Consider the following 23,484-nt stretch of genomic DNA (forward strand, 5'->3'; position numbering starts at 1 on the left):
TGGGATGGGTATGGAAGAACAGGCAGTGTTCTAGCCCTACCTCTTAATAGGTTAGAAGATTAGAGTCGTGACTGGTGGAAGGAAGTCCCTATGCTCTAGCTACTGGGATTTTAGTAGGGAGAGATACCTCCCAAGGATCATCCGAAGCTGGAACTCTGAATATATATTCCACTGAAGTCTTTGTTCAAAGTGGTGATGGTCATATAACACCAATTAGATCCATATTTTGGCTGTATTTAAATAAACTAGCTTGGGAATCTTAAAACTTATTTTTACAGGAAAATATATTGCTACTTCTAAACATCTGACTTACAGAAAACAAATTCATAAGAATATACACATTCTAGGGCTTCCCTGGTGGCGCAGTGGTTGGGAGTCCGCCTGCCAATGCAGGGGACACGGGTTCGTGCCCCGGTCCGGGAGGATCCCACATGCCGCGGAGCGTCTGGGCCCGTGAGCCATGGCTGCTGAGCCTGCGCGTCCGGAGCCTGTGCTCCACAATGGGAGAGGCCACAACAGTGAGAGGCCCGCGTACTGCAAAAAAAAAAAAAAAAAAAAAGAATATACATATTCTAAAACCTGCCTGTTCAGGATTTATTTAGTTTGGCTTCTTTTTCTTTTTTTTTTAATGTAAATTTATTATTATTTTATTTATTTTTGGCTGCATTGAGTTTTCGTTGCTGTGCGCGGGCTTCTCATTGCAGTGGCTTCTCTTGTTGCAGAGCACGGGCTCTAGGCGCCAGGGCTTCAGTAGCTGTGCCTCGTGGGCTCTAGAGCACAGGCTCAGTGGTTGTGGCACACGGGCTTAGTTGCTCTAGCGGCATGTGGGATCTTTCCAGACCGGGACTTGAACTCATGTCCCCTGCATTGGCAGGTGGATTCTTAACCATTGCACCACCAGGGAAGTCCAAGTTTGGCTTCTTTTTCTTAAGGTAGATTTTTTTTAAACCCAACATACAGATGTTGTAAAAAGCCATTTGTACCACAAATATGATGACAATAACTGTCTTTTTCATAGATTTACGAGGTATGTGAGTTTGGAGCCCTTGTGTTAATAGGTTGGGGGTGGTTGTTTGAAAGCAAACATGTATTGAGTGCCTAAGTGAGCCAGCCCATTTTATTTAATGGATAATTGGCTGTTTACAAATGAAGAAAAGAAAACTTAGAAATGTCTAATTGTTTGCTCTCAATTATAAGTTAATGAGTGGAAGAGCAAGAATTTGATCCAGGTTTCTTGACTTTTTAGGAGATGTTTTTAAACAGTGTTCAAACAAATGTGTGCACATAGCCATGGTGAATTTCTTGATTACAACCCAGATTCCATCATTGCTTTTAGGGCTACCTGGGTCACTCTAGAGATGTTTCCTCTAGACAGACAGAGCTACAACACAGATGCACTGCTTCAGCTGGGTTCTAAATTGTAAACTCCAATTTCAGGGTTTTTGTGCCTTATGAAAATGTGGTGTTCCTATAGTGTTTGGGTTCAGCTTAGCTCCGTGGAGCCATTCAGGGACTCGGTTCATTCTTTAAAAGTGCTGCTGCTATCTTCAGTGTGTGGCTTCTAAGTCTTCCATGAAAGGAAGACAGAGTATGAAATTTATTTCTTGTCTGTATATTCTTTTTGTTCATATACCCTGATGCAAACTAATACCCAACATACCGCTGAATACTTAAGACGTAATGAGGAAAGGGAAAATGAAAGGAGTAATATGTCTTTCCTGGCTTTGCAAATTGACTCCTGTGTGTAGAGAAGGGAAAAATCTACCTTAAATGGTTTTAAAAATGAAATTTTTAAGTAGAGCTAACAATATTTTCTTGGTAAGAAAATGAGTAATGTGACTAGTAATATTTACTATTTATAATGTTGGTTGAATCACATCTATTAAGTATGTGTGCCTTCTAATACAGAAGAAACTAGTTTATTCATTGACTCAACAAATATTCCCCAATGTTCTGGCACTGAGAACCTAGTGGGAGAATGAGTACTTGGATAGTTTGTGTTTAGATATAAAATTTTGTGACAGTTTACTATCTTGATTTCTTTCTAAATTATAAAAAATTAGATTCTGTGTAAAGTACATTTTATTATATTCTGCTATTTGAATATTTGTGATTTTAAAAGAATTCTGTACATGTATATATAAGATATACATGTATTTATATACATTCTAGTAAATATATTTTTAAAATATAGATATATAGTCTCCTGACTTAGAAAGAAAAGCTTCCTTGAGATGGTTTACTGGGATTGATTTTATTTATGACATAATTTAAACAAATTAATTAGGGTTAATATGTAGGAGTACTCATGACTGTCATTTTAGTGTTTTATATTTAACTTATGTTATTATTTGGAATAAATGATTAATGAATAAAACTGCATTTAAAATATTTAGATTCCCTATATAACTTAGGGTCTTATTTTAGACTCTTTGGGAACATACATTAATACATAAATTGATGACTATTAGTTCTCTCATTTTTCTGTACTTCAGAAGTCCTTTGTTCCCCAAAGATTTAGCAATTTGTACATGCTTAAACTGTTCCTTAAATAATTACTTTGGATTTTGGAAACTTTCACAGAAGTAAAAGTTATACAAACTATGCAAATACAGTTGATCATTTTGATAGCACAAAGAAATGCCTCAATTTGCTTTAAGAAGGACATATAGGCGCTGGTGAATTTATAAATCTGCCTTGTGAATTTAGAAAGTCAAAAGTAATATAAAATTTTAAAAGAAAGAAACTTTTATTGGATTAAATGGAACTCTTCATGAAGTTCATGAAAATGCTTTGTTCTAATTCTAGTGTTTATTCTTAAGTTCATTGTGAAGTTTGTCATTTTAACACATGATAATTTATGTTAATGTTGGATCTGGACACTTAAAACTTTTTTATATGAAATACCAGAGAGGAATTACAGCTTCCTTTGTGGTACAGACAGCATAGGTTTTTTTTTTCATGATTTAGACATATGATAAAATATGTTGCTATTTCATGCAGTGTTTGGACTCCGCTCAGGTCCTTAGAGGGACTGGGCTCCTTCCATAAAGCTGATGCCGCCATTTTCAGTGTGCGGCTTCCAAGCTTCCACTAAAGGAAGAGAGATCATAGAGGATCATGTGAGAAATTTGTTAGCCAGAATGTTTTCAAATGACTTTAACTGCAGAAGTCTGAGATAAAGAGTTTAGTGTGTTCTAAGGAAGGAGAAAGGCACACAAGTATTAGGGGGTACTGGCCGTCTGTGTCACATCTTATATTTATAATTGCTCTTTCTCAAATGTCTATGAGTTCCTCCTCTTTCCACACCCCCTTGCTATTCTCCAGAATTTCATCCTTGTTTCATTGTTTTTTTCCATTCTTTCTTTTCCTTGGGCATCTTATACACTTTTGAGTCTCAACTGCCCTTGTATTCTAATAATTCAAATATGTATCTCTAGTGCTGACTTCCAGCTTATACATCCATCTGCTTAGTAGATATAGCCATTTGGATCTTTACAGGCTTCTCAAACGACTTCACGTTTCTAACTTCTTTTCTCCTGCTTTCCCAGCCCTCACCTCCCCAACCTCATCCATAATATAATCCTCCTCCTTTATTTCCATTTGCAGATTCTAATATTACCATGTACCTAATTTCCCAAGCTAGAATCTAGAAGTAACCCTAAATTCCTCTCTCTATCACCTTCCACATCTATCAATCCCAAAGTGTAGGTAGGTTTTATCATCTAAATATTTCTTCAATCTATCCCAGTTTTTTCTTTCAAACTTCTACTGTTCTTTTGGTTTTTTAAATATTTATTTATTTACTGATTATTTTTGGCTGCGTTCGGTCTTCGTTGCTGTGCGTGGGCTTTCTCTAGTTGCGACAAGCAGGGGCTACACTTTGTTGTGGTGCATGGGCTTCTTATTGCTGTGGCTTCTCTTGTTGCGGAGCACGGTCTCTAGGCACGTGGGCTTCAGTAGTTGCAGCACGTGGGCTCAGTAGTTGTGGCTCATGGGCTCTAGAGCTCAGGCTCAGTAGTTGTGGCGCACAGGCTTTGTTGCTCCGCGGCATGTGGGATCTTCCCAGACCAGAGATCGAACCCGTGTCCCCTGCATTGGCAGGTGGATTCTCAACCACTGCACCACCAGGGAAGTCCCCAAACTTCTACTATTCTAATTCATATTCTTGTCATCTCTTGCCTCAACTCTAACAGTAAGTTTGCTTCCAGTGTTGCCTTCTTCAAATTCATCCTCTTCACTATAGCTATGGTTGGTTATTAGAAAGGCACATTGAACATGGCATTCTCTTACCCAAACCCTTTTCTACTGCCTCAGTGACTTAGCTAACTTACTAATTCCTTTTTCTGACCTTATGCTTTGTCTTCTAGAATTACACAGTGTCTTACTTCTTCCTGTGTATATTCTTACTTGTTCTTTACTTCTGAGTTTTTGATCAGAGCCCTTGATCATATTTATCAATTATAGTCTTCCTAAAATGATTTTCCCAGCTTTCTTTATCTCATTGACTTTTAGTAATCTTTTAGTACTCAGCTAAAGCAGCCTTCCCCCATCTCTGGCCTTCCATTGACCCATAAATTCTTGCCTTATTAAAGAGGAAAGGTTGTGTTTTATTTATCTCTGTGTTCTTACCATTTAGCCCTGTGGCTTGCAAATAAAAAATCTCTCTCTTCCTGCTCCTGCAGCCCTCCGCCTAAAAAAGAAGCACAAAAAGGATTTAACTTTTAAGGATATTTGCTTTCTCTGTTTGGATTATGAAAGTATATGTGCTGTTTTTAACCATAATTACATTTATTTTAGTGAAGAAAAATAAACTGATGTTTATCTTTAAATTGATAGCTTATTTTTCCTCTGACCACACTAGAATGAAGAGTTGCTAGTTAAGAAGAACTATATATTTTCTCATTTGCAATTCTTGTGGAAAAGTTTCATAACTTATGGAAAAGTTTCATAACTTGAAAGAAGAGTCAGCACACATAATTATTACAGACCATATGGCATCTGCTTTATTGGAAGGAAGGCTTTTGCAAAGACGTACTCCTCTCAAATAGTTGTTTTGTTTATTTTCAGTGGTTGGAGATGAAATGGGTGAAACCAAAATATAGAAAATTGTGTTAGTAATGCCCATTTGGTAGATTTGTGTACTTTACAATATTCTACCTTATTCCACAAAGTATTGGAGATAAGAGTTCCATGTTGTATATTTTAATGACTTTGGAATATTTCTGTTTAGGGTAGAGGTTTTCTAAATATTTTGATATAAGTGGAGAATATTTTTTTGTTTATTGCTTTAAAAATCTTTTAGTGTTGATAAAAATATTTTGATATATTCTTTATATTTAAAATTAGTTCCATACTTTTCTTGTTCTGTTATGCTTTTACTGTACAGAACACTAACATTCAAGAGAGAGGTAGTTTGAGACTGTACAGATTCTGCTATAATGTGAACTAGTCCTCATTTTTTAATGGATCTAAAGCTATTTTATGGCTCTAAAACTGTTGTTTTCTTGATCACTTCACTTTCATTACAAGCACTAATGATTAACTTTTTGAGAAAGACCACATTTTCTATTTTCATTTAAAAAAGTAAATTTTTACTGCATTCACTGAAGACTAGTATAAGGTAATAAAGCTCCAAAATTTTGTCTTGCGAGTGGGTGACTGAACTTATTACTAGCTAAATGACTGACTGTAGAACCATGTCATAGTTCTTTACTGACAGTTAAAATCACAAATATCAGGGGTCTGCTTTACCTTATTTTTGAAGTATTCATAAGGTGAAAACAGTAAAGAGAATTCTGAGCATCTCACACTAGCTTAATTTTCCTAAAGATTAGGAAGGAATACAAGATGTTTTTCTTGTATTGCTGCCTATCTTGAAATTCTTCACTGACTCCTTCAGTATAGGATAAAGTCAGTAGACTAAGCACTCTATGGTTCTTCTACAAATTTATTTTTACCTATTTTTCCAAACTAATTTTGAACATTTGTTCAAAAAATAATAGTATTTACTATGTACTGGGCAATATACTAAGCTCTCAAAATATAACACTAAATAAGAAAGACTTAATCCCTGTCCTCATAGACTTGCCTAATTGCTCCAGCCTAACTGATGAGCATGATTTAAATAATAGCGTGCATCGTTATGCCTTTTTATCTTTGCTTACTTCATTGTTTTTTCCACAAAATCCTTTCCCTTCAGCATCAAATTTTACCCACATTTCAAACTTCCACTCTGGTGATATCTCCAATATCACTATTCTTCCTGTTCATGCCAGGTCATTTTAGTCTGTTTCCTCTAAATGGCTGTGGCAACTAATTCATACTGTTCAGTTACAACATTCACTTATAGTTATTAATAAATTCTAATTTTTAACTTCTCATGTGTGCATCTCCCCAGATAACCTATAAGGTTTTGGATGGCCAGTCTGTTCTCTGCAACCCCTGCAAGTGATTCGGGTCCTTCCCACATGCAAAACGCACTCCCTTCCTTTCAAGGTTCCCAAAGTCTCATCCCATTACATATCTCCTCAGAGTCCACAATCTCTACATCAAAATCAGATCCAGATGTAGATGAGCTTCCTTGGGTATAGTTGCTTAAATATAACTCAAATATTGTTCTTCTGAATCTGAAGACCTGTGAACTGAAGAGACAAGTTCTTTAGCCCCCTCAACCCACATACACCACCTACACACTCAGAATACAAGGATGGGATATGCATAGGATAATTTCCATAGACTTTCCTGTCCAAAGAGGAGAAAATAAGGGGCACAAAGGAGTCATTGGTCCATAATGATTTTGAAATTCAGGTGGGCAAACGTTAGAGGTTACTTGATTAGATCTCAAGGCCTTGCGATAATTCTTCAGGGTTCCAGACTTTGCACTCTGAGTCATCCTTCCTTTTTCATGAAATGTAGCATGTGTTTGCAGCTGAGGAGTTTCCTCAGTCTGCTTCCTGCCAGCAGAATTTTGGGGGTTGAATGGTCTCATTTCACTTTGTACTGTCACTGTCCCTCTCAGTCGAAGTTAGCAATGTGTTTGCTGATACACTTCTCTCAAATATTTTGTCAGCCTCCTGTGAATCATATTGGGGTTTATTCCATTAGATAAAAGCCACAGCCAAGAATCTCTTCAAAATATGGACTTCCGCAGAGTTATTAAGATACAGTACTCTCAAGCTTTCTAGAGGACCTATTGTTTGACTGAGAGGATCTGTGAGATACCCATAATCTGTTTAATGGACGTTTTGTATAACTGATTAATACTGTGAGGTATTACCCTTGAGCTTTCTGGATTCTTAGCAAAAGATTTTACAGTCAATCCACCAGTTTTATTTTTAGACCGTGTTCTGGCCATGCCCTGGATTCAGACTTTGTATAGAAGCCATTCTTACCTTTAGCATCTTTGGCCGTCTTGAGAAGCTCAGACTTTTCAAAATCATTCATGTCCTGGTCTTTTTGTTGTTTAACAGTCCTTTCTTTAGTTTAGCTTATCTTTCTTCTCTTGCATTTTACTGAAGCGCCAAGGAAAAATAGGCAGCACCTACCACACTTTGGCTCTGCTTGGCAGTCTCTGTGGCTAGATCATTCAGTTCATTAGGCACATTTCCTACTTTCCCCGTTACTGATAGTAACAGTGTTGCAGAGTTTCCAATACTACATAACAGGGATCTGCCTTCCTCCAGTTTCCAAAAACATTTTCTTCTCTTCCTTTTGAGCCTTCATGGGAAGTAGACGCAAAGTCCAGCTTTCTACTAACACACTGTTCAAGCAATTTAGGTTTTCTCTACCATGCTCCTAAAAATCCTTCCAGCCTATGCCTACTATCAAGTTCCAAAGCTATTCCAATATTTTTAGTTATTGTGGCATCACCCCACTTCCAGCTTTCAAAATCTTTTCTAGTTACCTCGTCCTGTGTAACAAATTTAGCAGCTGAAAACAACAAACATTTATTTTCTTACACTTTGAATGGTTCAGGAATCTGGGTGTCGCTTAACTGGGTCCTCTGCCTCCAGATCTCTCTCAAAGTTGTAATCAAGGTATCAGCTGGGGCCATGGGCTTATTTGAAGGTTCAGCCAAGAGAGAATCTGCTTCCTGGTTCACTCATGGTTGTTGGCAGGATTCAGTTTAGATTCTCTTGGCTTGGGGCCTCTTTCAGGTCCTTGCTCTTGGTCCTTTTTCATAGGGCAGTTGACAACATGGCAAGCTGGCTTCCATCAGAGCAAAAGACAGCTGGCAAGACAGAAGCCAGACTCTTTTTGTTACCTAGTCTTGGAAGTAACATCCCATCATTTTTGCCCTTAGTATTCTCTTTGGTAAAAACAAAGCAAATCTCCTACACATGAGTGGAGGAGATTATACAAGGGCATGAATACCGGGAGGCAGGGATCATTGGAAGCCATCTTAGAAGCTATAAGATCTTTGGCTACTACTTGCGTGTGAATCTGCATTTACTGGGGTTGAAAATTGGAAGAGTATCTAGAGCACACCAATGAAATAATATTTATTTACTTAACCATTTAACAGGAGGTTCTTCACAACCTTGTAACTTACTGAAACTTGAAAATAGTTTTATAAGCTTAACTTCACACAAGCCCAATTTTTTTTTTTTTTTTTTTTTTTTGCGGTATACAGGCCTCACTGCTGTGGCCTCTCCCGCTGCGGAGCACAGGCTCCGGACGCGCAGGCCCAGCGGCCATGGCTCATGGGCCCAGCAGCTCTGTGGCACGTGGGATCCTCCCGGACCAGGGCACAAACCCGTGTCCCCTGCATCGGCAGGCGGACTCTCAACCACTGCGCCACCAGGGAAGCCCACACAAGCCCAATTTTATTCATATATTCACATGAAGTATGATGGAATATAAAACTTTTAGAGCACATTTGACTTTGGACAAATGAATCAAGTGCCTTTTTTTTCTTTTCCCCGGGTACTGATACATGTCAGTATTTACAAGATGCATGAAATGAAGTAAGTGATTTCACTTACTCTAGATTAATTCTGAGATAAGTTATTCCTTTACTTCTTACTGTAGTTTTGGAATTATGGTAGAAGAGATAATATTGCCTACACTTTCAGTGCAGTAAATATAGGTAGTATGACTCTAGGAGTAATTATACATGCAAACACATATGAAGAAAAATCCTACTGTTTTTGGTATTGGAGGAAGGGGCTGGGAAGAATGGTTGTAATATCCTATATGTATCCTGGAAAATGTATTTTCATTGAAAGGTGGAAATATTTTAAGATTTTTTTCTTTGTTGGTCATATTTCAGTGTTTTCATTATTACTGCCTCAAAACTTTTAAACTCTTGGCACAGAAACCACTTTAATCTAACAGATAGACATGCCAAACTGGCCTGAAAAATAATAGTAATTACTTTTTTCCATGGATTATTTTAGTGTTATTTGGTTCAAAACTTGTCTTTGTGTGGTCTGATAAATTTTGTGATGTTTAGATTGAAAATGAGTATTGAGCACATTTAAGTAATTTTTTCATTTTAGGGTTTTAGAAGAATCATTATTTTTCTTCCATGTTTCCTGGAAAGTATGGGGGTTTGTTTTTTAGTTATGCTATAAAAGATTAAGGTGGGGTGGAGGAAGGGAATTTGTATAGTTACCTAAATCTGTTTATTTTCGAGTTGCAACTGAATCTCTCACTAGGTTTGTGATCTGAGAAAAATTGCCAACAATAATAACAATGTTATTAAATAACGTTGTGGGTATCTAACCATGTTTTAGGATACCATTAACACAGTTCCTTTTTAGATTATCCCTAATGTATAAAGTTGCCTTTTTCTCTTTTACAGGTAATATAACATTACAAAGCAAGATGGGTAACATCACAGTAGGTATGTGCTAAGCGGTTGGTAAATTTTGTGTGCTTTTTAAAATAGCTATATTTGTGATATTTAATTAGAGTAAATAAAGTCTACAGTTTAGCTGATGAACCTAATAGGATCCAAATATACCTATTAGGATTCTGCCTAGTCAAATATAGGCAGACCCAGTATAGGAATATGTGAAATTATTTCTGCAAGTTCATTGGTTCATCATCCTATAAATACTGTATAATTATAGGTTTGGTATCAATCAGAATACTGTTAGAATTCTGATTTCACCACTTTCTACACATGGGCAAATTACCTAACTTCTCTGTACCTCAGCTTACACATCTGAAAAAAATAGAAATAACAGTAAGTACCTATCGTATGGGGTTCTTGTAAGGATTAAATGAGGCACAGTGTCTGACATATGCTTAAATACTCGATAAATAATAGCCATTTAAATTATAGTAATTGTTCTAATCCTAGGCCAGAACTAATAGTGGCTAGTGGTACTTTAGACCTAATCACCACATGTGATGCTGTGCCTGTGGGAGCAAAAGTTCACATTTCCAGATTGTTTGTTTGTTTGTTTGTTTTTGGCTGCGTTGGTTCTTCGTTGCTGCACGTGGGCTTTCTCTAGCTGCGGTGAGCGGGGGCTACTCTTCGTTGCGGTGTGCGGGCTTCTCATTGCGGTGGCTTCTCTTGTTTGCGCAGCACGGTCTCTAGCACGGGCTTTAGGTGCGCTGGCTTCAGTAGTTGTGGTTCGCGGGCTCTAGAGCGCAGGCTCAGTTTGTGTTGCATGGGCATAGTTGCTCCGTGGCATGTGGGATTTTCCCGGACCAGGGATCGAACCCATGTCCCCCACACTGGCAGGCGGATTGTTAACCACTGCGCCACCGGGGAAGTCTCTTCCAGATAGTTTAGACAGAGCTTTTCTCTAACCCAAATAGCACCTGCTTGCCTGTTGGGTGAAGGAACACTGTGAGCTCTAAGAGTGGTGGTGGTTTTCTAGGCCTTAGAGGGTGGGGATTTGGGGATGGGAAGCTCCCTCTTTATTGAGCAGCTGTGGCTTATTGCCAGTGTGAATGCCAGGCCTCCTGGTTTTGTCCTTTTTGACATTTGACATTTGCTTTTTCTTTGTGCTGACTGAAATAGTGAATATACCCAACAGTCCTTTTCACTATCATTCCTTCTGGATTCTCTGGCTTAGAGTGCACATCCTTTTTTAAGTTTTCTAGACATTATAACTTTTATGTTCCGTGAGGGATAAATAGAAGATAAAGGCTTCCTAAGTGATGATTATAAATCATTTTAACTAAAACATGACAGGATTTACCTGTTTTCCAGTGAGAAAGCAAAATTCACTGCTGACTCTTCAGGCCATTTCATCAGAGGGTACATCTGGGGATAGTAAGGGAAGTTTCTAGGGTGAAAAAAAGGTACACTAGTGAGAAGCTGAGCTAGCTGAGGAGAGAAAGTCCTAGACACGGGTGGAGTTTGTAGCAGTAGGGAAGGAGGAAAAAGAAGGGGAATATTCCAAATTGGGAGGCATAAGAAGTTTCATTACCCACTAGCAGGCCCTTTAGGCAGATGTGAATTTGAGGAATACTTAAAATCTAATATAATACGATAATGCTAGTATTATTGTTGGATGGAATTGTGGGAACGTAAAGGGAAAACCATTCTCTCTAAAACTGGAAACAAATGGGTTATTTATCCAAACTGAAAAAGAATAGTAATAGCAAGGATGAAATGATCAGTAATTTACATCTTTGAAGATGGTTTTGCACTCTGTATAATTGATTAACATTATGAATTCCCCTATAAACTTTCCCCTTTTCCCACTATTAAGTATTAGAGAGATTTTAAGGCAAAGTGTTTTATTTTTCTTAAATAAATCTCTGTTCATTCAGAGAAAATTACCTGAGCTCAGTGTTAAGAAGTATAACTGACCACAATTATAGAAGTATTTAATGAGCCTTTATAATTTTCTTCAGTGAAACATAAATGGCATCTGTGGCTTTAGGTTGCTCTTAAAAATTCCAAATAAGTGAAGGTAAATAAAGGTTGAATTTCTAATTTTGTAAACGTCATTGATAAATTTTGAGTCCTATTTTGGAAGAATCTTTTAAAATAAGAGAAAAAGTATGCATTTATTAAGTTATCATGATCTGTGATAGTGTGGAAAAGCATGGACTTTAGAAGACTGTGAATTTTGGTCCTACCACATGTTAGCTGTGTGGCTTTGAAAAAATTACTAAATCTCTCTGAATTTGCATTTTTATACATGGTTACCACCCATATAGCCCAAGGTTTTTGAGAAATTAAATGATGTAAAGCACAGCCCAATGCATGGTAGTCATTCAATGTTTAACCTTAATAATAAGGGAAGTGTTCATTTCTTAAATTCCTTTAATTCTTTGAATGTCTCTATTAAGACTTTGGAAGAAAGTATAAACTATGTCACTGTTTATATTGATCTTAAGATTGTGTTAGCATTTGAAGACAACCCTGAATATGGCAATAACTAGTCGACATATATTTACTGAGTGCCTGCTTTATAATAGGAACTTGTTTAGGTACTGAGGAATATGTTGGTCAACAAGATGTCTTTATGCTCACCTTCGGGCTGAGAAAAAAAAACAGTCGGTATGTAAATAACAAAAGATAATTTCACATAGTACAATGAATAAATAAGAGAGGGTAATGGGATAGAGAGAGGGGAAAAGAAAGCTACTTAGTTTAGCAATCAGGGAGGGTCTGGAGAAGAGATATTTGAATTAAGCCCAGAGTAATGGGAAAGAGGCATGTAAAATTCTGGATGCACAGCTGCCCAGATAGAGGACAGCCAGTGCAAGCCCTTAAAATGGAATTAGTTTATAATTTTTGAGATATAGAAGGGAGACTTCTGGAGAAAATGGTGTGAGGTGAGGTAAGTGAGAGCTAGATCACAGGGCCTTGTAGATGTGGTAGGAGTTGGGACTTTATTCCAACTACAACAGGGTGGTAGCAGGGTGTATTTAAATACACTTTGTATTTAAAGAGAACAACCTAGTTGTTGTATCAGAGGGGTGCCAACGTGGAAGCAGGTGACTAGAAAGCTTAGTTTGTTTATCCATTCTCCTGTTGGTGGCTACCTGAGCTGTTTCTAGTTTTTGGCAATTGTAAATAAAGCTGCTATGAACATTCTTAGACAAGTTATTTTATGGATATGGAGATTTTATATATATATTTATTTTTATATATATATTATATATATATATATTATATATATATAATTGACCCTTGAACAGTGCAGGAGTTGTTTCAACCCTCCCTGCAGTCAAAAATCCACATATAACTTTGCAGTTGGCCTTCTGCATCTGTGATTCTCCATCTACGGATTCAGCCCACCTTAGATTGTGTAGTACTGTAGTATGTATTTAGTGAAAGAAATCATGTATAAGTGGACCTGTGCAGTTCAATCCCATGTTGTGTGTATGTATTTATTTTACATGTGTGTATATATGTACGTATATATATATTTATTTTATTTATATGTGTATATATAATATATATGTGTGTATATATCACACATACACACATATATATATATGTATTTTTTTTTCCTTCTTAATACCTAGGAATAGAATTGCTGGTTTGAGGGAATTCCCTGGTGGTCCAGTGGTTAGGACTCCACGCTTTCACTGTTGAGGGCCTGCATTCAATCCCTGGTCGGGGAACTAAGATCCTGCAAGCCACACGGCGTGGCCAAATAAATAAATGAAGGGGGCAGGTGAGGGGGTGACAATAAAATATGGATTAAATTCTAAAATACCAAGTAAAATAATTTTTAAAAAGGAGAATTGCTGGTTTGAGTAGGTATGTTTATGTTTAGTTTTATGATGAACTACCAGACTTTTCCTAAAGTTCCATTTTACATTTTCTTCTACAGTGTATGAGAATTCTAGTTGCTCCATATCCTTACCAACATATATTATTGTCAGTCTTTCTGTTTTTACCCATTCTGGCATGTGGATAGTAGTATATCTCTGGTATTAATTTACATTTCCCTAATGGCTAATGGTGTTCAGCACTTTTTTTTTTTTTTGAAGTATAGTTGATTTACAATGTTGTGTTTGTGGTGTACAGCAAAGTGATTCAATTATACATATATATTTTTTCATATTCTTTTTTCATTAGAGGTTATTACAAGATAGTGAATATAGTTCCCTGTGCTATATAGTTTTATCTATTTTATGTATAGTAGTTTGTATCTGCTCATTCCAAACTCCTAATTTATCCCTCCCCCCCGTTTCCCGCTTGGTAATCTTAAGTCTGTGAGTCTGCTTTGTAAATAAGTTCATTTGTATCATATTTTAGTTTCTACATAAAGTGATATCATATGTTGTCTTTCTCTGACTGTTTTGCCAAAAGCCTGCTTTCGGTTTTAAGGTTCATTGGATTCGCTGCCAAAAAAACCACTCGTCTCACACAAAGTTTTAATCAATTCTTTAATGAGAGGTGATTTAACTTAATTTTAATATAAAATCATTAGAAGGAGAAGAATAAGAATATTAGAAAAACGTTACAGGGTATTTACATCACCGAACTGGGCCAACACCTACTTCCAGATCCAGACAGCAGCTGGGAAGTCCCAAGTAACAGCAATCTGGAGCCCCAGTTGGCAAGGGTCCTGGGTGGTACGTGCATCACACAGGTGAGACTTCAGATTGGAGTTCTGGGGGCTTCTGTTTATAATTAAAGGCAGCAAACTATTAGCAGTTTTTGCTCAAAAATTCAGCTCTGGTTCAGTTGTAACGATGCTGTTAATTTCATCATGTGAGTCACAAGATTTTCCAGACCCCAGGGGACTGGCCAGGTCCCCAGGGCTCAAGAAATTCCAAGACCCATTCCCTTTCTTATCGTAAGTGCTGCTTGACTTGCTAGCAGCAGTTGTTAGGTGTGCAAGCAGGCATGCAGTCCAGGCAGGGTCACAGGTTGATCAGAGGCCTGCTTCTGCCTCTGAAGCCTGAAGAAGACCATTTTACTAGTTTTCCCAACACTGACTTACTTCCCTTAGTATGATAATCTCTAGGTCCATCCTTCAGCACTTTTTCATGTGCATATTGGTCATTAGTGTATCTTTTGTGAAGTTTTGTTCAGATCTTTTGCCCATTTATTTTTTCCATTGGGTTATTTCTTTTTATTATTGAATTGTAGGAGTTCTTTATATATCCTAGGAACAAGTCCGTTGCCAGATATTGTTTTTCTGTATTTTCTCTCAGTCTTTGGCTTGCCTGATTATTTTCTTAACAGTGTATTTTGATGAGAAGATTTCCATTTTGATGAAGTCTAATTTACCAGTTATTTTTATGGTTATTGCTTTTTGTGTCCTTAGAAATCTTTTGTCTGCCTTCAATCATGAAGCTGTTATCCTTTGTTTCTTTTAACAGCTTTAAAATTGTTGCTTTTACCTTTGATCCATCTCTGATTTTCGTATTTGTTGTGAGTTAGGAATCAAGATTCATTTTTTCCCATATGAATACCTAGTTTTACATCACCATTTGTTGAAAAAACTTCCTTTCTCCAATGGATTACTTCCACATCTTTGTCTGAAATCAAATGACTGTGTAAGTATGGATCTATTTCTGTTCTGTCTCTCCTGTTTCATTGATCTATTTGCCAGTTCTTAGGCTAGTACCACACTGTCTTGATTATTGTAGCTTTATAACAGTAAATCTCTTTGGGATTAGCAGATGCAAACTAGTATATATAGGATGGATAAACAAGGTCCTACTGTATAGTACAGAGAATTATATTCAGTAACCTGTGATAAGCCATAATGGAAAAGAATATGAAAAAGAATATATATATATGTATAACTGAGTCACTTGACAGCAGAAATTAACACAACATTGTAAATCAACTGTACTTCAATAAAATAAAAAAAATAGTAAGTCTCTAAAATAGGTAGTTTTCCAAATTTGTTCTTCTTCGTTTTTTAAATTTATTTTATTTATTTACTTTTGGCTGCGTTGGGTCTTCACTGCTGTCTACGGGCTTTCTCTAGTTGCGATGAGCGGGGGCTACTCTTTCTTGCAGTGAGTGGGCTTCTTATTGCAGTGGCTTCTCTTGCTGTGGAGCACAGGCTCTAGGTGCACGGGCTTCAGTAGTTGTGGCTCGTGGGCTCTAGAGCACTGGTTCATTAGTTGTGGTGCACAGGCTTAGTTGCTCCATGGCATGTGGGATCTTCCCGGACCAGGGATCGAACCCGTGTGCCCTGCATTGGCAGACAGATTCTTAACCACTGTGTCACCAGGGAAGTCCCTGTTCTTCTTTAAAAGTGTTTTGAATTTGATTTTCTATATAAAATTTAAGATTAGCTAGTCAATTTTTTACCAAAAATTTTTTACCAATTTTTTACCAAAAATCCAGTTGCAATTATATTTGGAATCAGTTTGGAGAGAGGAGACACTCACAAAAATTGAGTCTTTCAATTCATGAACATAGTGTAATTCTTCATTTATATATATCTTTAATTTCTGTCATCTTGTTTTGTAGTTTCCAATGTAGAGGTCTGACACATCTTTTGTTAAATCTATTTGTTTTTGACCCTATTATAAATGGAATTTTAGAAAATTTCTTTTTCTAATGGTCTGCTGCTGGTATATACAAAATACAATTGATTTTTATACATGTACCATATATCTTGTGACCTTGCTAAATTTATTTATTTGTCCTAATAGTGTATTTTTTAGAATCCAGAATTCTTTTCTATGTAGGCAGTCACTCCATTTGCAAATTAATACAGTTTTACCTCTTTCTTTCCAATCTGTGTTCCTTTTTTTTTTTGGCTAGGTTCTTCAGTACGATATTGAATAGTAGTGGTGAAAGTAGGATTCCTTACTCTTGTTCCCAATCCTAGTATACAATATTAGGGGGAATGCATTCATTGTTTTACCTTTTAGGTATGATGTTAGCTATACAGGCTTTTTCTAGATGTTCTTTACCAGACTGAGGAAATTCTTTTTTATTATTAGTTTTCTGAAAGTTTTTTTCTTTTCTTTGATCATGAATGGTTGTTGAATTTTGTCAAATGCATTTTCTGTATTTATTGAAATGATTGCATGTTTTATTCTGTTTTTACTCTATTAATATGATCAACTACATTGATTTTTGCATGTTAACCAACCTTGTGCTCCTGGGATAAACCGTACCTAATCATGATTTATTATCCTTTTTATACATTGTTGGGTTTGGGTTGCTAATATTTTGTCAAGGATTTTTGCATTCATGTTTATGATGAATGTTGATCTGTAATTTTTTATTTTGTAAAATCTCTGTAGGTTTTGCTATTAGGATTATGCTGTCCTTATAAAATGAAGTTGAATAGATTCCCTCCTTTCTCTTTTCTAAATTTATGTAAGATTGGTATAATTTCTTCCTTAAATATTAGATAGAATTCACCAGTGAAACCTTCCTTGCAAATAGGAATGTTGTTGATAATGAATTAAATTTTGTTAATAGATATTCTGTTATTCTATTTCTGTTTTATCTGGTATTACATTTTGGTAAGTGGTATTTTGAAGGGGTTTGTCTATTTCATTAAATTGTCAATTTGTTCACATAATGTTCATAGTATTCCCTTATACTCATTTTTATGTCTATAGGATCTATACTGATAACCCCTGTTTCATTCCTGATATTGATATTTATATTCTCTTTTTCCTGATTAATGAGGCTAGACTTTATCAATTTTGTTGATCTTTTCAAAGAACCAACTTTTTACTTGGTTAATTTCTCTGTTGTTTGTTTTCTAATTTATTGATTTTTGCTCTTTATTTTGTTCTTCCTTTTATTTACCTTGAATTTCCTTTGCTCTTCTCTAGCCTCTTCAGGTAAAATGTTAGGTCATTGATTTTAGATTTTGTTAATATTAGTTTTTAAATGATAAGTTCTTTTAAGCAGTGCGTCCCCCAAATTTTGGAATGTTGCATTTTTCATTATTATTCATTTTAAAAGATTTTAAATTTTGCTTGTGATTTCATCTTTGGTCTGTACAAGTCTCTTGTTTAATTTTCATATATTTAAGATTTTTCTAGATCTTTTGTTTTTATTGATTTCTAATTAAATTTCATTCTGGTTAGAGAACATACTCTGTGTGATTTCAGTTGTCTTACATTTATTATGATTTATTTTATCATCCGGCCTGTGGTTCTAGCCTAGTGCTACATGCCCTTAAAATGATGTGTAATGCAATGATTTTTTTGTTGTTGTTCTAGTTGTTGTGTCAGTTGCTGAGAGAAGGGGTTAAAGTTTTCAACTAATTCTGTCAGCTTTACGTTTGGCTTTTGAATCTCTGTTATTTAGGTACATACGTATTCATGATTGTTATGTCTTCCTGGTGAATTAAACCTTTTGTCATTATAAAATGTCTTCCTTTATCTTAGGTAATATTTGTTGTCTTGAATCTACTTTGTCTAATCATAATAAAGGCACTCTTTCCTTCTTATGCTTAATGTTAATAATAATAAAGGCACTCTTGCCACCTTATGCTAAATGTTAGTGTGGTGTATCTTTTTCTGTCCATTAACTCTCAATCGGTCTTTATGCTTAAAAAAGCATCTTTTATACATAGCATATGGTTGGAACTTGCTTTTTTTAAATTCATTTTTTAGAATTCTGTCTTTTTTAAAAATTTTTTTAAATTAATTTATTTTTGGCTGTGTTGGGTCTTCGTTGCTGTGTGCGGGCTTTCTCCAGTTGCGGTGAGCTGGGGCTACTCTTTGATGTGGTGTACAGGCTTCTCACTGTGGTGGCTTCTCTTGTTGCGGAGCATGGGCTCTAGGCATGCGGGCTTTAGTAGTTGTGGTTCGCGGGCTCAGTAGTTGTGGCTCGTGGGCTCTAGAGCGCAGGCTCAGTAGTTGCGGCGCACAGGCTTAGTTGCTCTGCAGCATGTGGGATCTTCCCAGACCAGGGATCGAACTCATGTTCCATGCATTGGCAGGTGGATTCTTAACCACTGTGCCACCAGGGAAGTCCCTAGAATTCTCTGTCTTTTAATTGGAGTGTGTAGTCTATTAGCATTTAATATGATTATTGTTATGGTTGGGTATTGGTCTACCATTTTGTTATTTATTTTATTTTGTCCCTTCTATTTTTGTTTCTTTCTTCCTCCCTTTTTTTGACTTCTTTTGCATTAATTGGATATTTTTCAAAATTCCATTTTAATTTTCCTTTTGACTTTTTAGCTATACCTTTTTGCATTTTTTATCGGAGTTTCCAGTGATTTCAATATAGAAATTTAACCTTTCTCAGTCTATTTAGAATTAATATTATGCCACTTCATATAAAATGCACAAGACTTGCAACCAGATAGATCCATTTACCTGTTCTTGTTCTTTATAGTATAGGCTATCTTATATCTACATATATTATAGATCACTTAATATTGATTCATTGATAAGACTTTTACTTTATATTGTTATATGTATTTTAAAGAACTTAAAAGAGAGGAAAGTAATATTTTATATTTATCTAGATATTTACCATTTCCAGTGCTCTCTATTCTTCCTGAAAATATGATTTTACAAGTGGTATCATTTCCTTAGCATTTCTTATAGTCAGTCCAAGTCTGCTGGCAATAAATTCTCTTGTTTTCTCTCATCAAAAACGTCTTCATTTTGGGGCTTCCCTGGTGGCGCAGTGATTGAGAGTCTGCCTGCCGATGCAGGGGATGCGGGTTCGTGCCCCGGTCCGGGAAGATCCCACATGCTGCGGAGCAGCTGGGCCTGTGAGCCATGGCTTCTGAGCCTGCGCATCTGGAGCCTGTGCTCCACAACAGGAGAGGCCACAACAGTGAGAGGCCCACATACAGCAAAAAAAAAAAAAAAAAGTCTTCATTTTGCCTTCTTTTTGGAAGAATATTATCATTAGGTATATAATTCTGAGTTGATTGATTTTTTTTTTCTGTATGAATAAAATATAAACCAGAGGGCTTCTCTGGTGGCGCAGTGGTTGGGAGTCTGCCTGCCGATGCAGGGGACACGGGTTTGTGCCCCGGTCCGGGAGGATCCCACATGCTGCGGAGCGGCTGGGCCCGTGAGCCATGGCCACTGAGCCTGTGCGTCCGGAGCCTGTGCTCCGCAACGGGAGAGGCCACAACAGTAAGAGGCCCGCATACCGCAAAAAAAAAAAAAAAATATATATATATATATATATAAACCAGAATAAAAGACAGATAACAAACTAGAAAGATATCTGATACATATATATAAAATCTCCATCCATATGTACGTACGACAAATGAGAAGAAAAGGAACAATCAGTGGGATGGGAACATGGATAAACATGAACAAGCAGTTCACAGGAGAAATAGTCCATATACATGTACAATGTTGTTCCACCTTACTGCTAATCCAAAACATCTAAATATAAACAGTCATGATTTAAAACATTGATAATATCCATTGTTGAGAAAGTTATGGTGAAACAGAGATTCCTATCAGTTGTTAGTTCAAGTATGAATTGATCAACCATTTTGTAGGTCAGTTTGGAAACATATATCAGGATTGGAAGTATCTACATTTGCTTTGCTCTAGCACTTCCTCTTTTAGAACTTTATCTCAAGGAAAAATCTGGTAAGGATATAAAGATATACGCATGAGGGCATTTATCTCTTTGTTTATGATAGCAAAAGAGAGTATACATTTTAAGTTGTTCCCAGTAAGAGAATAATTATAGTATGGTACATTCATAAAGTGAATATTACTCAGCCTTTAACAATAACAATAACCTAGCTCTATAGTATACAATATAGAAAGACATTCCTGACATTTTATTAAATGAATAAAAAAGAATAAAACATTGTATTATCATTTCAAAATATTATGTATTTTTTCTTATCAAGCATTAATTCAGAAAAAGAAGGGAGGAAAAGAGAATGGGAGAAGAAGTGAGAGAGGAGCACAGCAGAAATCATCCAACATTTATATAGAAATCAAAGCTGTTTAGATCCTGTGATAGGTTTCTTCCTTTGAATATATCTGGACCTAAGTCACTGATTTGTGGGAATACGTCCCATTTCTGCTGACAACTGGGTCAGGAGATGCCATACAATTTTTCAAGAACCCATTCGAGCTCTTTCATAAGTCAAAAAACATTGCTAAATTTTTTGTTTAATAATAGCATACTGCTTAAGAGGTTAAACAAATAAACAGAAAGTTGACATAATATTTAAGCAAGTCAGCAAAGTCCTAGTTATCTACTTGGTGATGTGCTATTTCTCACTTTAGTAAATTGGATGGAAGCAACTCTATTACCCCTAGAAAACAGTAAGCAATCAGGTCAATGAAAAGCTTGAACTACCTTAAGACAACAACTTTTTTCATTTCTATAAGCAAGAATTGTATACCTATCTGTGTACATTACTGAAGCCTTAGAAAAAAGGGCGGGTTTCATTCGTAAATCTCTTTGTCTTAAATAGAATCAAATTTTACATTTTGGTTTTTTTGGGGGAAAAACTCAAAACAAAATGTTTTGCTCTAGGAGCAGCAGATTTTATCTATAAAAGGCCAGATAGTAAAATTTTTAAACTTTGTGAGCCACACGGTCTATCTGTACTATGGACCTCTCTCACTTTAACATGAAAGCAGCCATTGACAATATAGGAACTAATAGTTGTGTCTGTGTTACAATAATACTTTATTAAGAAAAACAAGAGGGGGCTCTAATTTGGCGACCCTGCTGTAGAGTCTAAAAACCATTGTTGTTATGAATCTGGAGAAATTTGGGGTTTGATGCCTTAATCCCAAAGATGACAAGTGGGTAATGTTTATTTGAAATTTCTTGATTGATTGGTTTGTGTTTTCCTTAGAGTAAAAGATCTGCTGGAGAAAGTTGAAGGCAACTCTGCAAATCATGACACCCTAATTAAAGTCAATTGAGTAACTTGGATTTTGAGAAATTGAGATCAGTAGAAGTAAAACAATTACAAAGAAACAAAAAGTGATTTAGGTACCTGAGAGGGAAATTTGTTAGATTAGCAGAGGCTTCAAAATACTGGAATGGATATAGAGAAAAGGCCATATAATAGTATCAAATTGGAATACTATGAGACTAGAGGTGATTTAGGTATTATACTATCTGATTTCAGGAAAATGGATTGTGTCATCTCCATGATTCCTTTAAGAAGAATATGTGTAATTATCGTTCTTTAATTCTAGTTTAGATAATATAATTGATTAGCTTCTTAGGTAATCTCATCAGTCACTTGGATTTTGTAAATACATTCTAACCTACATCCCTGTTCTTCCTAATTTCCATAATACATATAGAGGTCTCTTAGAAGCTGAAGTGCTATAAAAATTTTGATTATGTATATCAAAACCCTGATTTTACCTAGACTCATATTTTTTAAAAATAATATCTTCTTCTGGAATACCTGGTCATCTTCCATTTAAAAAAAGTCAACAGGAGAAAGCAGAGCTTGATAGTAGATAATGGTGGAACAGAAGTTGCTCACCCGGCTTTACTTTCCCTGCCCTATGTTGCCTCTTTTGGAAGGCACTGCCCAAAGCTGTATACTGGTAATTATATCTTTTAAAAAAGAATATCTTCATAGGTTTTTCTGGGGGGTGTGGGGAGCAGTAGGGGTTGCCTTGTGTGTCTCTCATAAGCCCAGCCTCCTATATGCTATCTCCCTAACATAGAATACCTAAGCAGGACATTAATTTAGAAAACTTTCCTTGAAGTGACCTTAAAATTCTGCCTTTGCAAATCCTTTACATCCTATATATAAAATTTGTTCCTTGTTCTTGCAATTAGTGTAGCTTTGGAAGTGTAGGAATCAAGTTGCAGAAATCAAGAGATATCTTTTGTGTTGCTGTTCCTTAGTTATCTACATGTTGACACTTGAGGTGAAATTATAAAAATGCAGAAGAATTTTCTGAACATGCTTGAACAATTTCAAGAGAATTCTCCCTTTATCTGAAGGAAAATAGAAAAGTTTGGAATTTTAGCCTTTTGAGCTTAGCTGTTATTCTTTGCTTAATAGCAGAGTATATATCACAAATATCTATTTATTTGGTTATATATAGTTTTAGCTGGTAGTTGACATCAGTTTTTCTCTTTTGTCTGTGTAATTTTCCAGGGAAACTCAGTGGTCTCTGTCAGATGAACAAAATCTTTGTCCAAAATTGTGGTGATAGAAAACTCTCTGTAGGAGTTTATTCCAGTCACTGTCTGGACTAATAATTTTCTGTTTACTTCTTAATCTCTAATGCATATTTCCCTTAAGTCTTCCTCCAAGAGCTATAATAGAATTTTTCTGTTTTGTGAGTCTCCGAAAAATGAAATTCTGTGAATGAAGCCTTAATTTGACTCTTGATAAGTAATTTTTCTTTCCAATCATTTGTATTATAGAATACAAAAGAAAATTAGTATTTGTCTTGCTACATAGCTTTTAAAATACCACGTTTGCTTTCTCTTTTGAAAACACATCTTGAGTTTTAATTTTTTTGACAGCCTCCAGTGGATGGTCCATGATTAGAGCTCAAGACCGATAACATGAGGATGTAATTAATTAGTGGCTTAGGATATAATTATTTAGGTGTTGTTTATGGGCCATGATTAGAACTCAAGACCGATAACATGAGGATGTAATTAATTAGTGGCTT

The 23,484-nt window shown here is 36.0% G+C and overlaps 1 protein-coding gene across 5 annotated transcripts in view; it reads left to right on the forward strand.

Annotated features, from left to right (window-relative positions):
- The window catches only part of FAM185A (family with sequence similarity 185 member A), a 67,293-nt gene that overhangs the window by 17,370 nt on the left and 26,439 nt on the right, over nucleotides 1–23,484 (forward strand). For all 5 annotated transcript variants that reach the window (XM_027123819.1, XM_027123820.1, XM_027123818.1 and 2 more), the window contains one exon: nucleotides 9,809–9,850. In XM_027123819.1, coding sequence (XP_026979620.1) covers nucleotides 9,809–9,850 — 42 coding nt within the window. The remainder of the gene's footprint in view (nucleotides 1–9,808; nucleotides 9,851–23,484) is intronic.

This window comes from Aethalodelphis obliquidens, unplaced genomic scaffold (genome assembly GCF_003676395.1).
Source record: "Aethalodelphis obliquidens isolate GAN/ISIS:26980383/991018 unplaced genomic scaffold, ASM367639v1 scaffold27, whole genome shotgun sequence".
Lineage (NCBI taxonomy): Eukaryota > Metazoa > Chordata > Mammalia > Artiodactyla > Delphinidae > Aethalodelphis > Aethalodelphis obliquidens.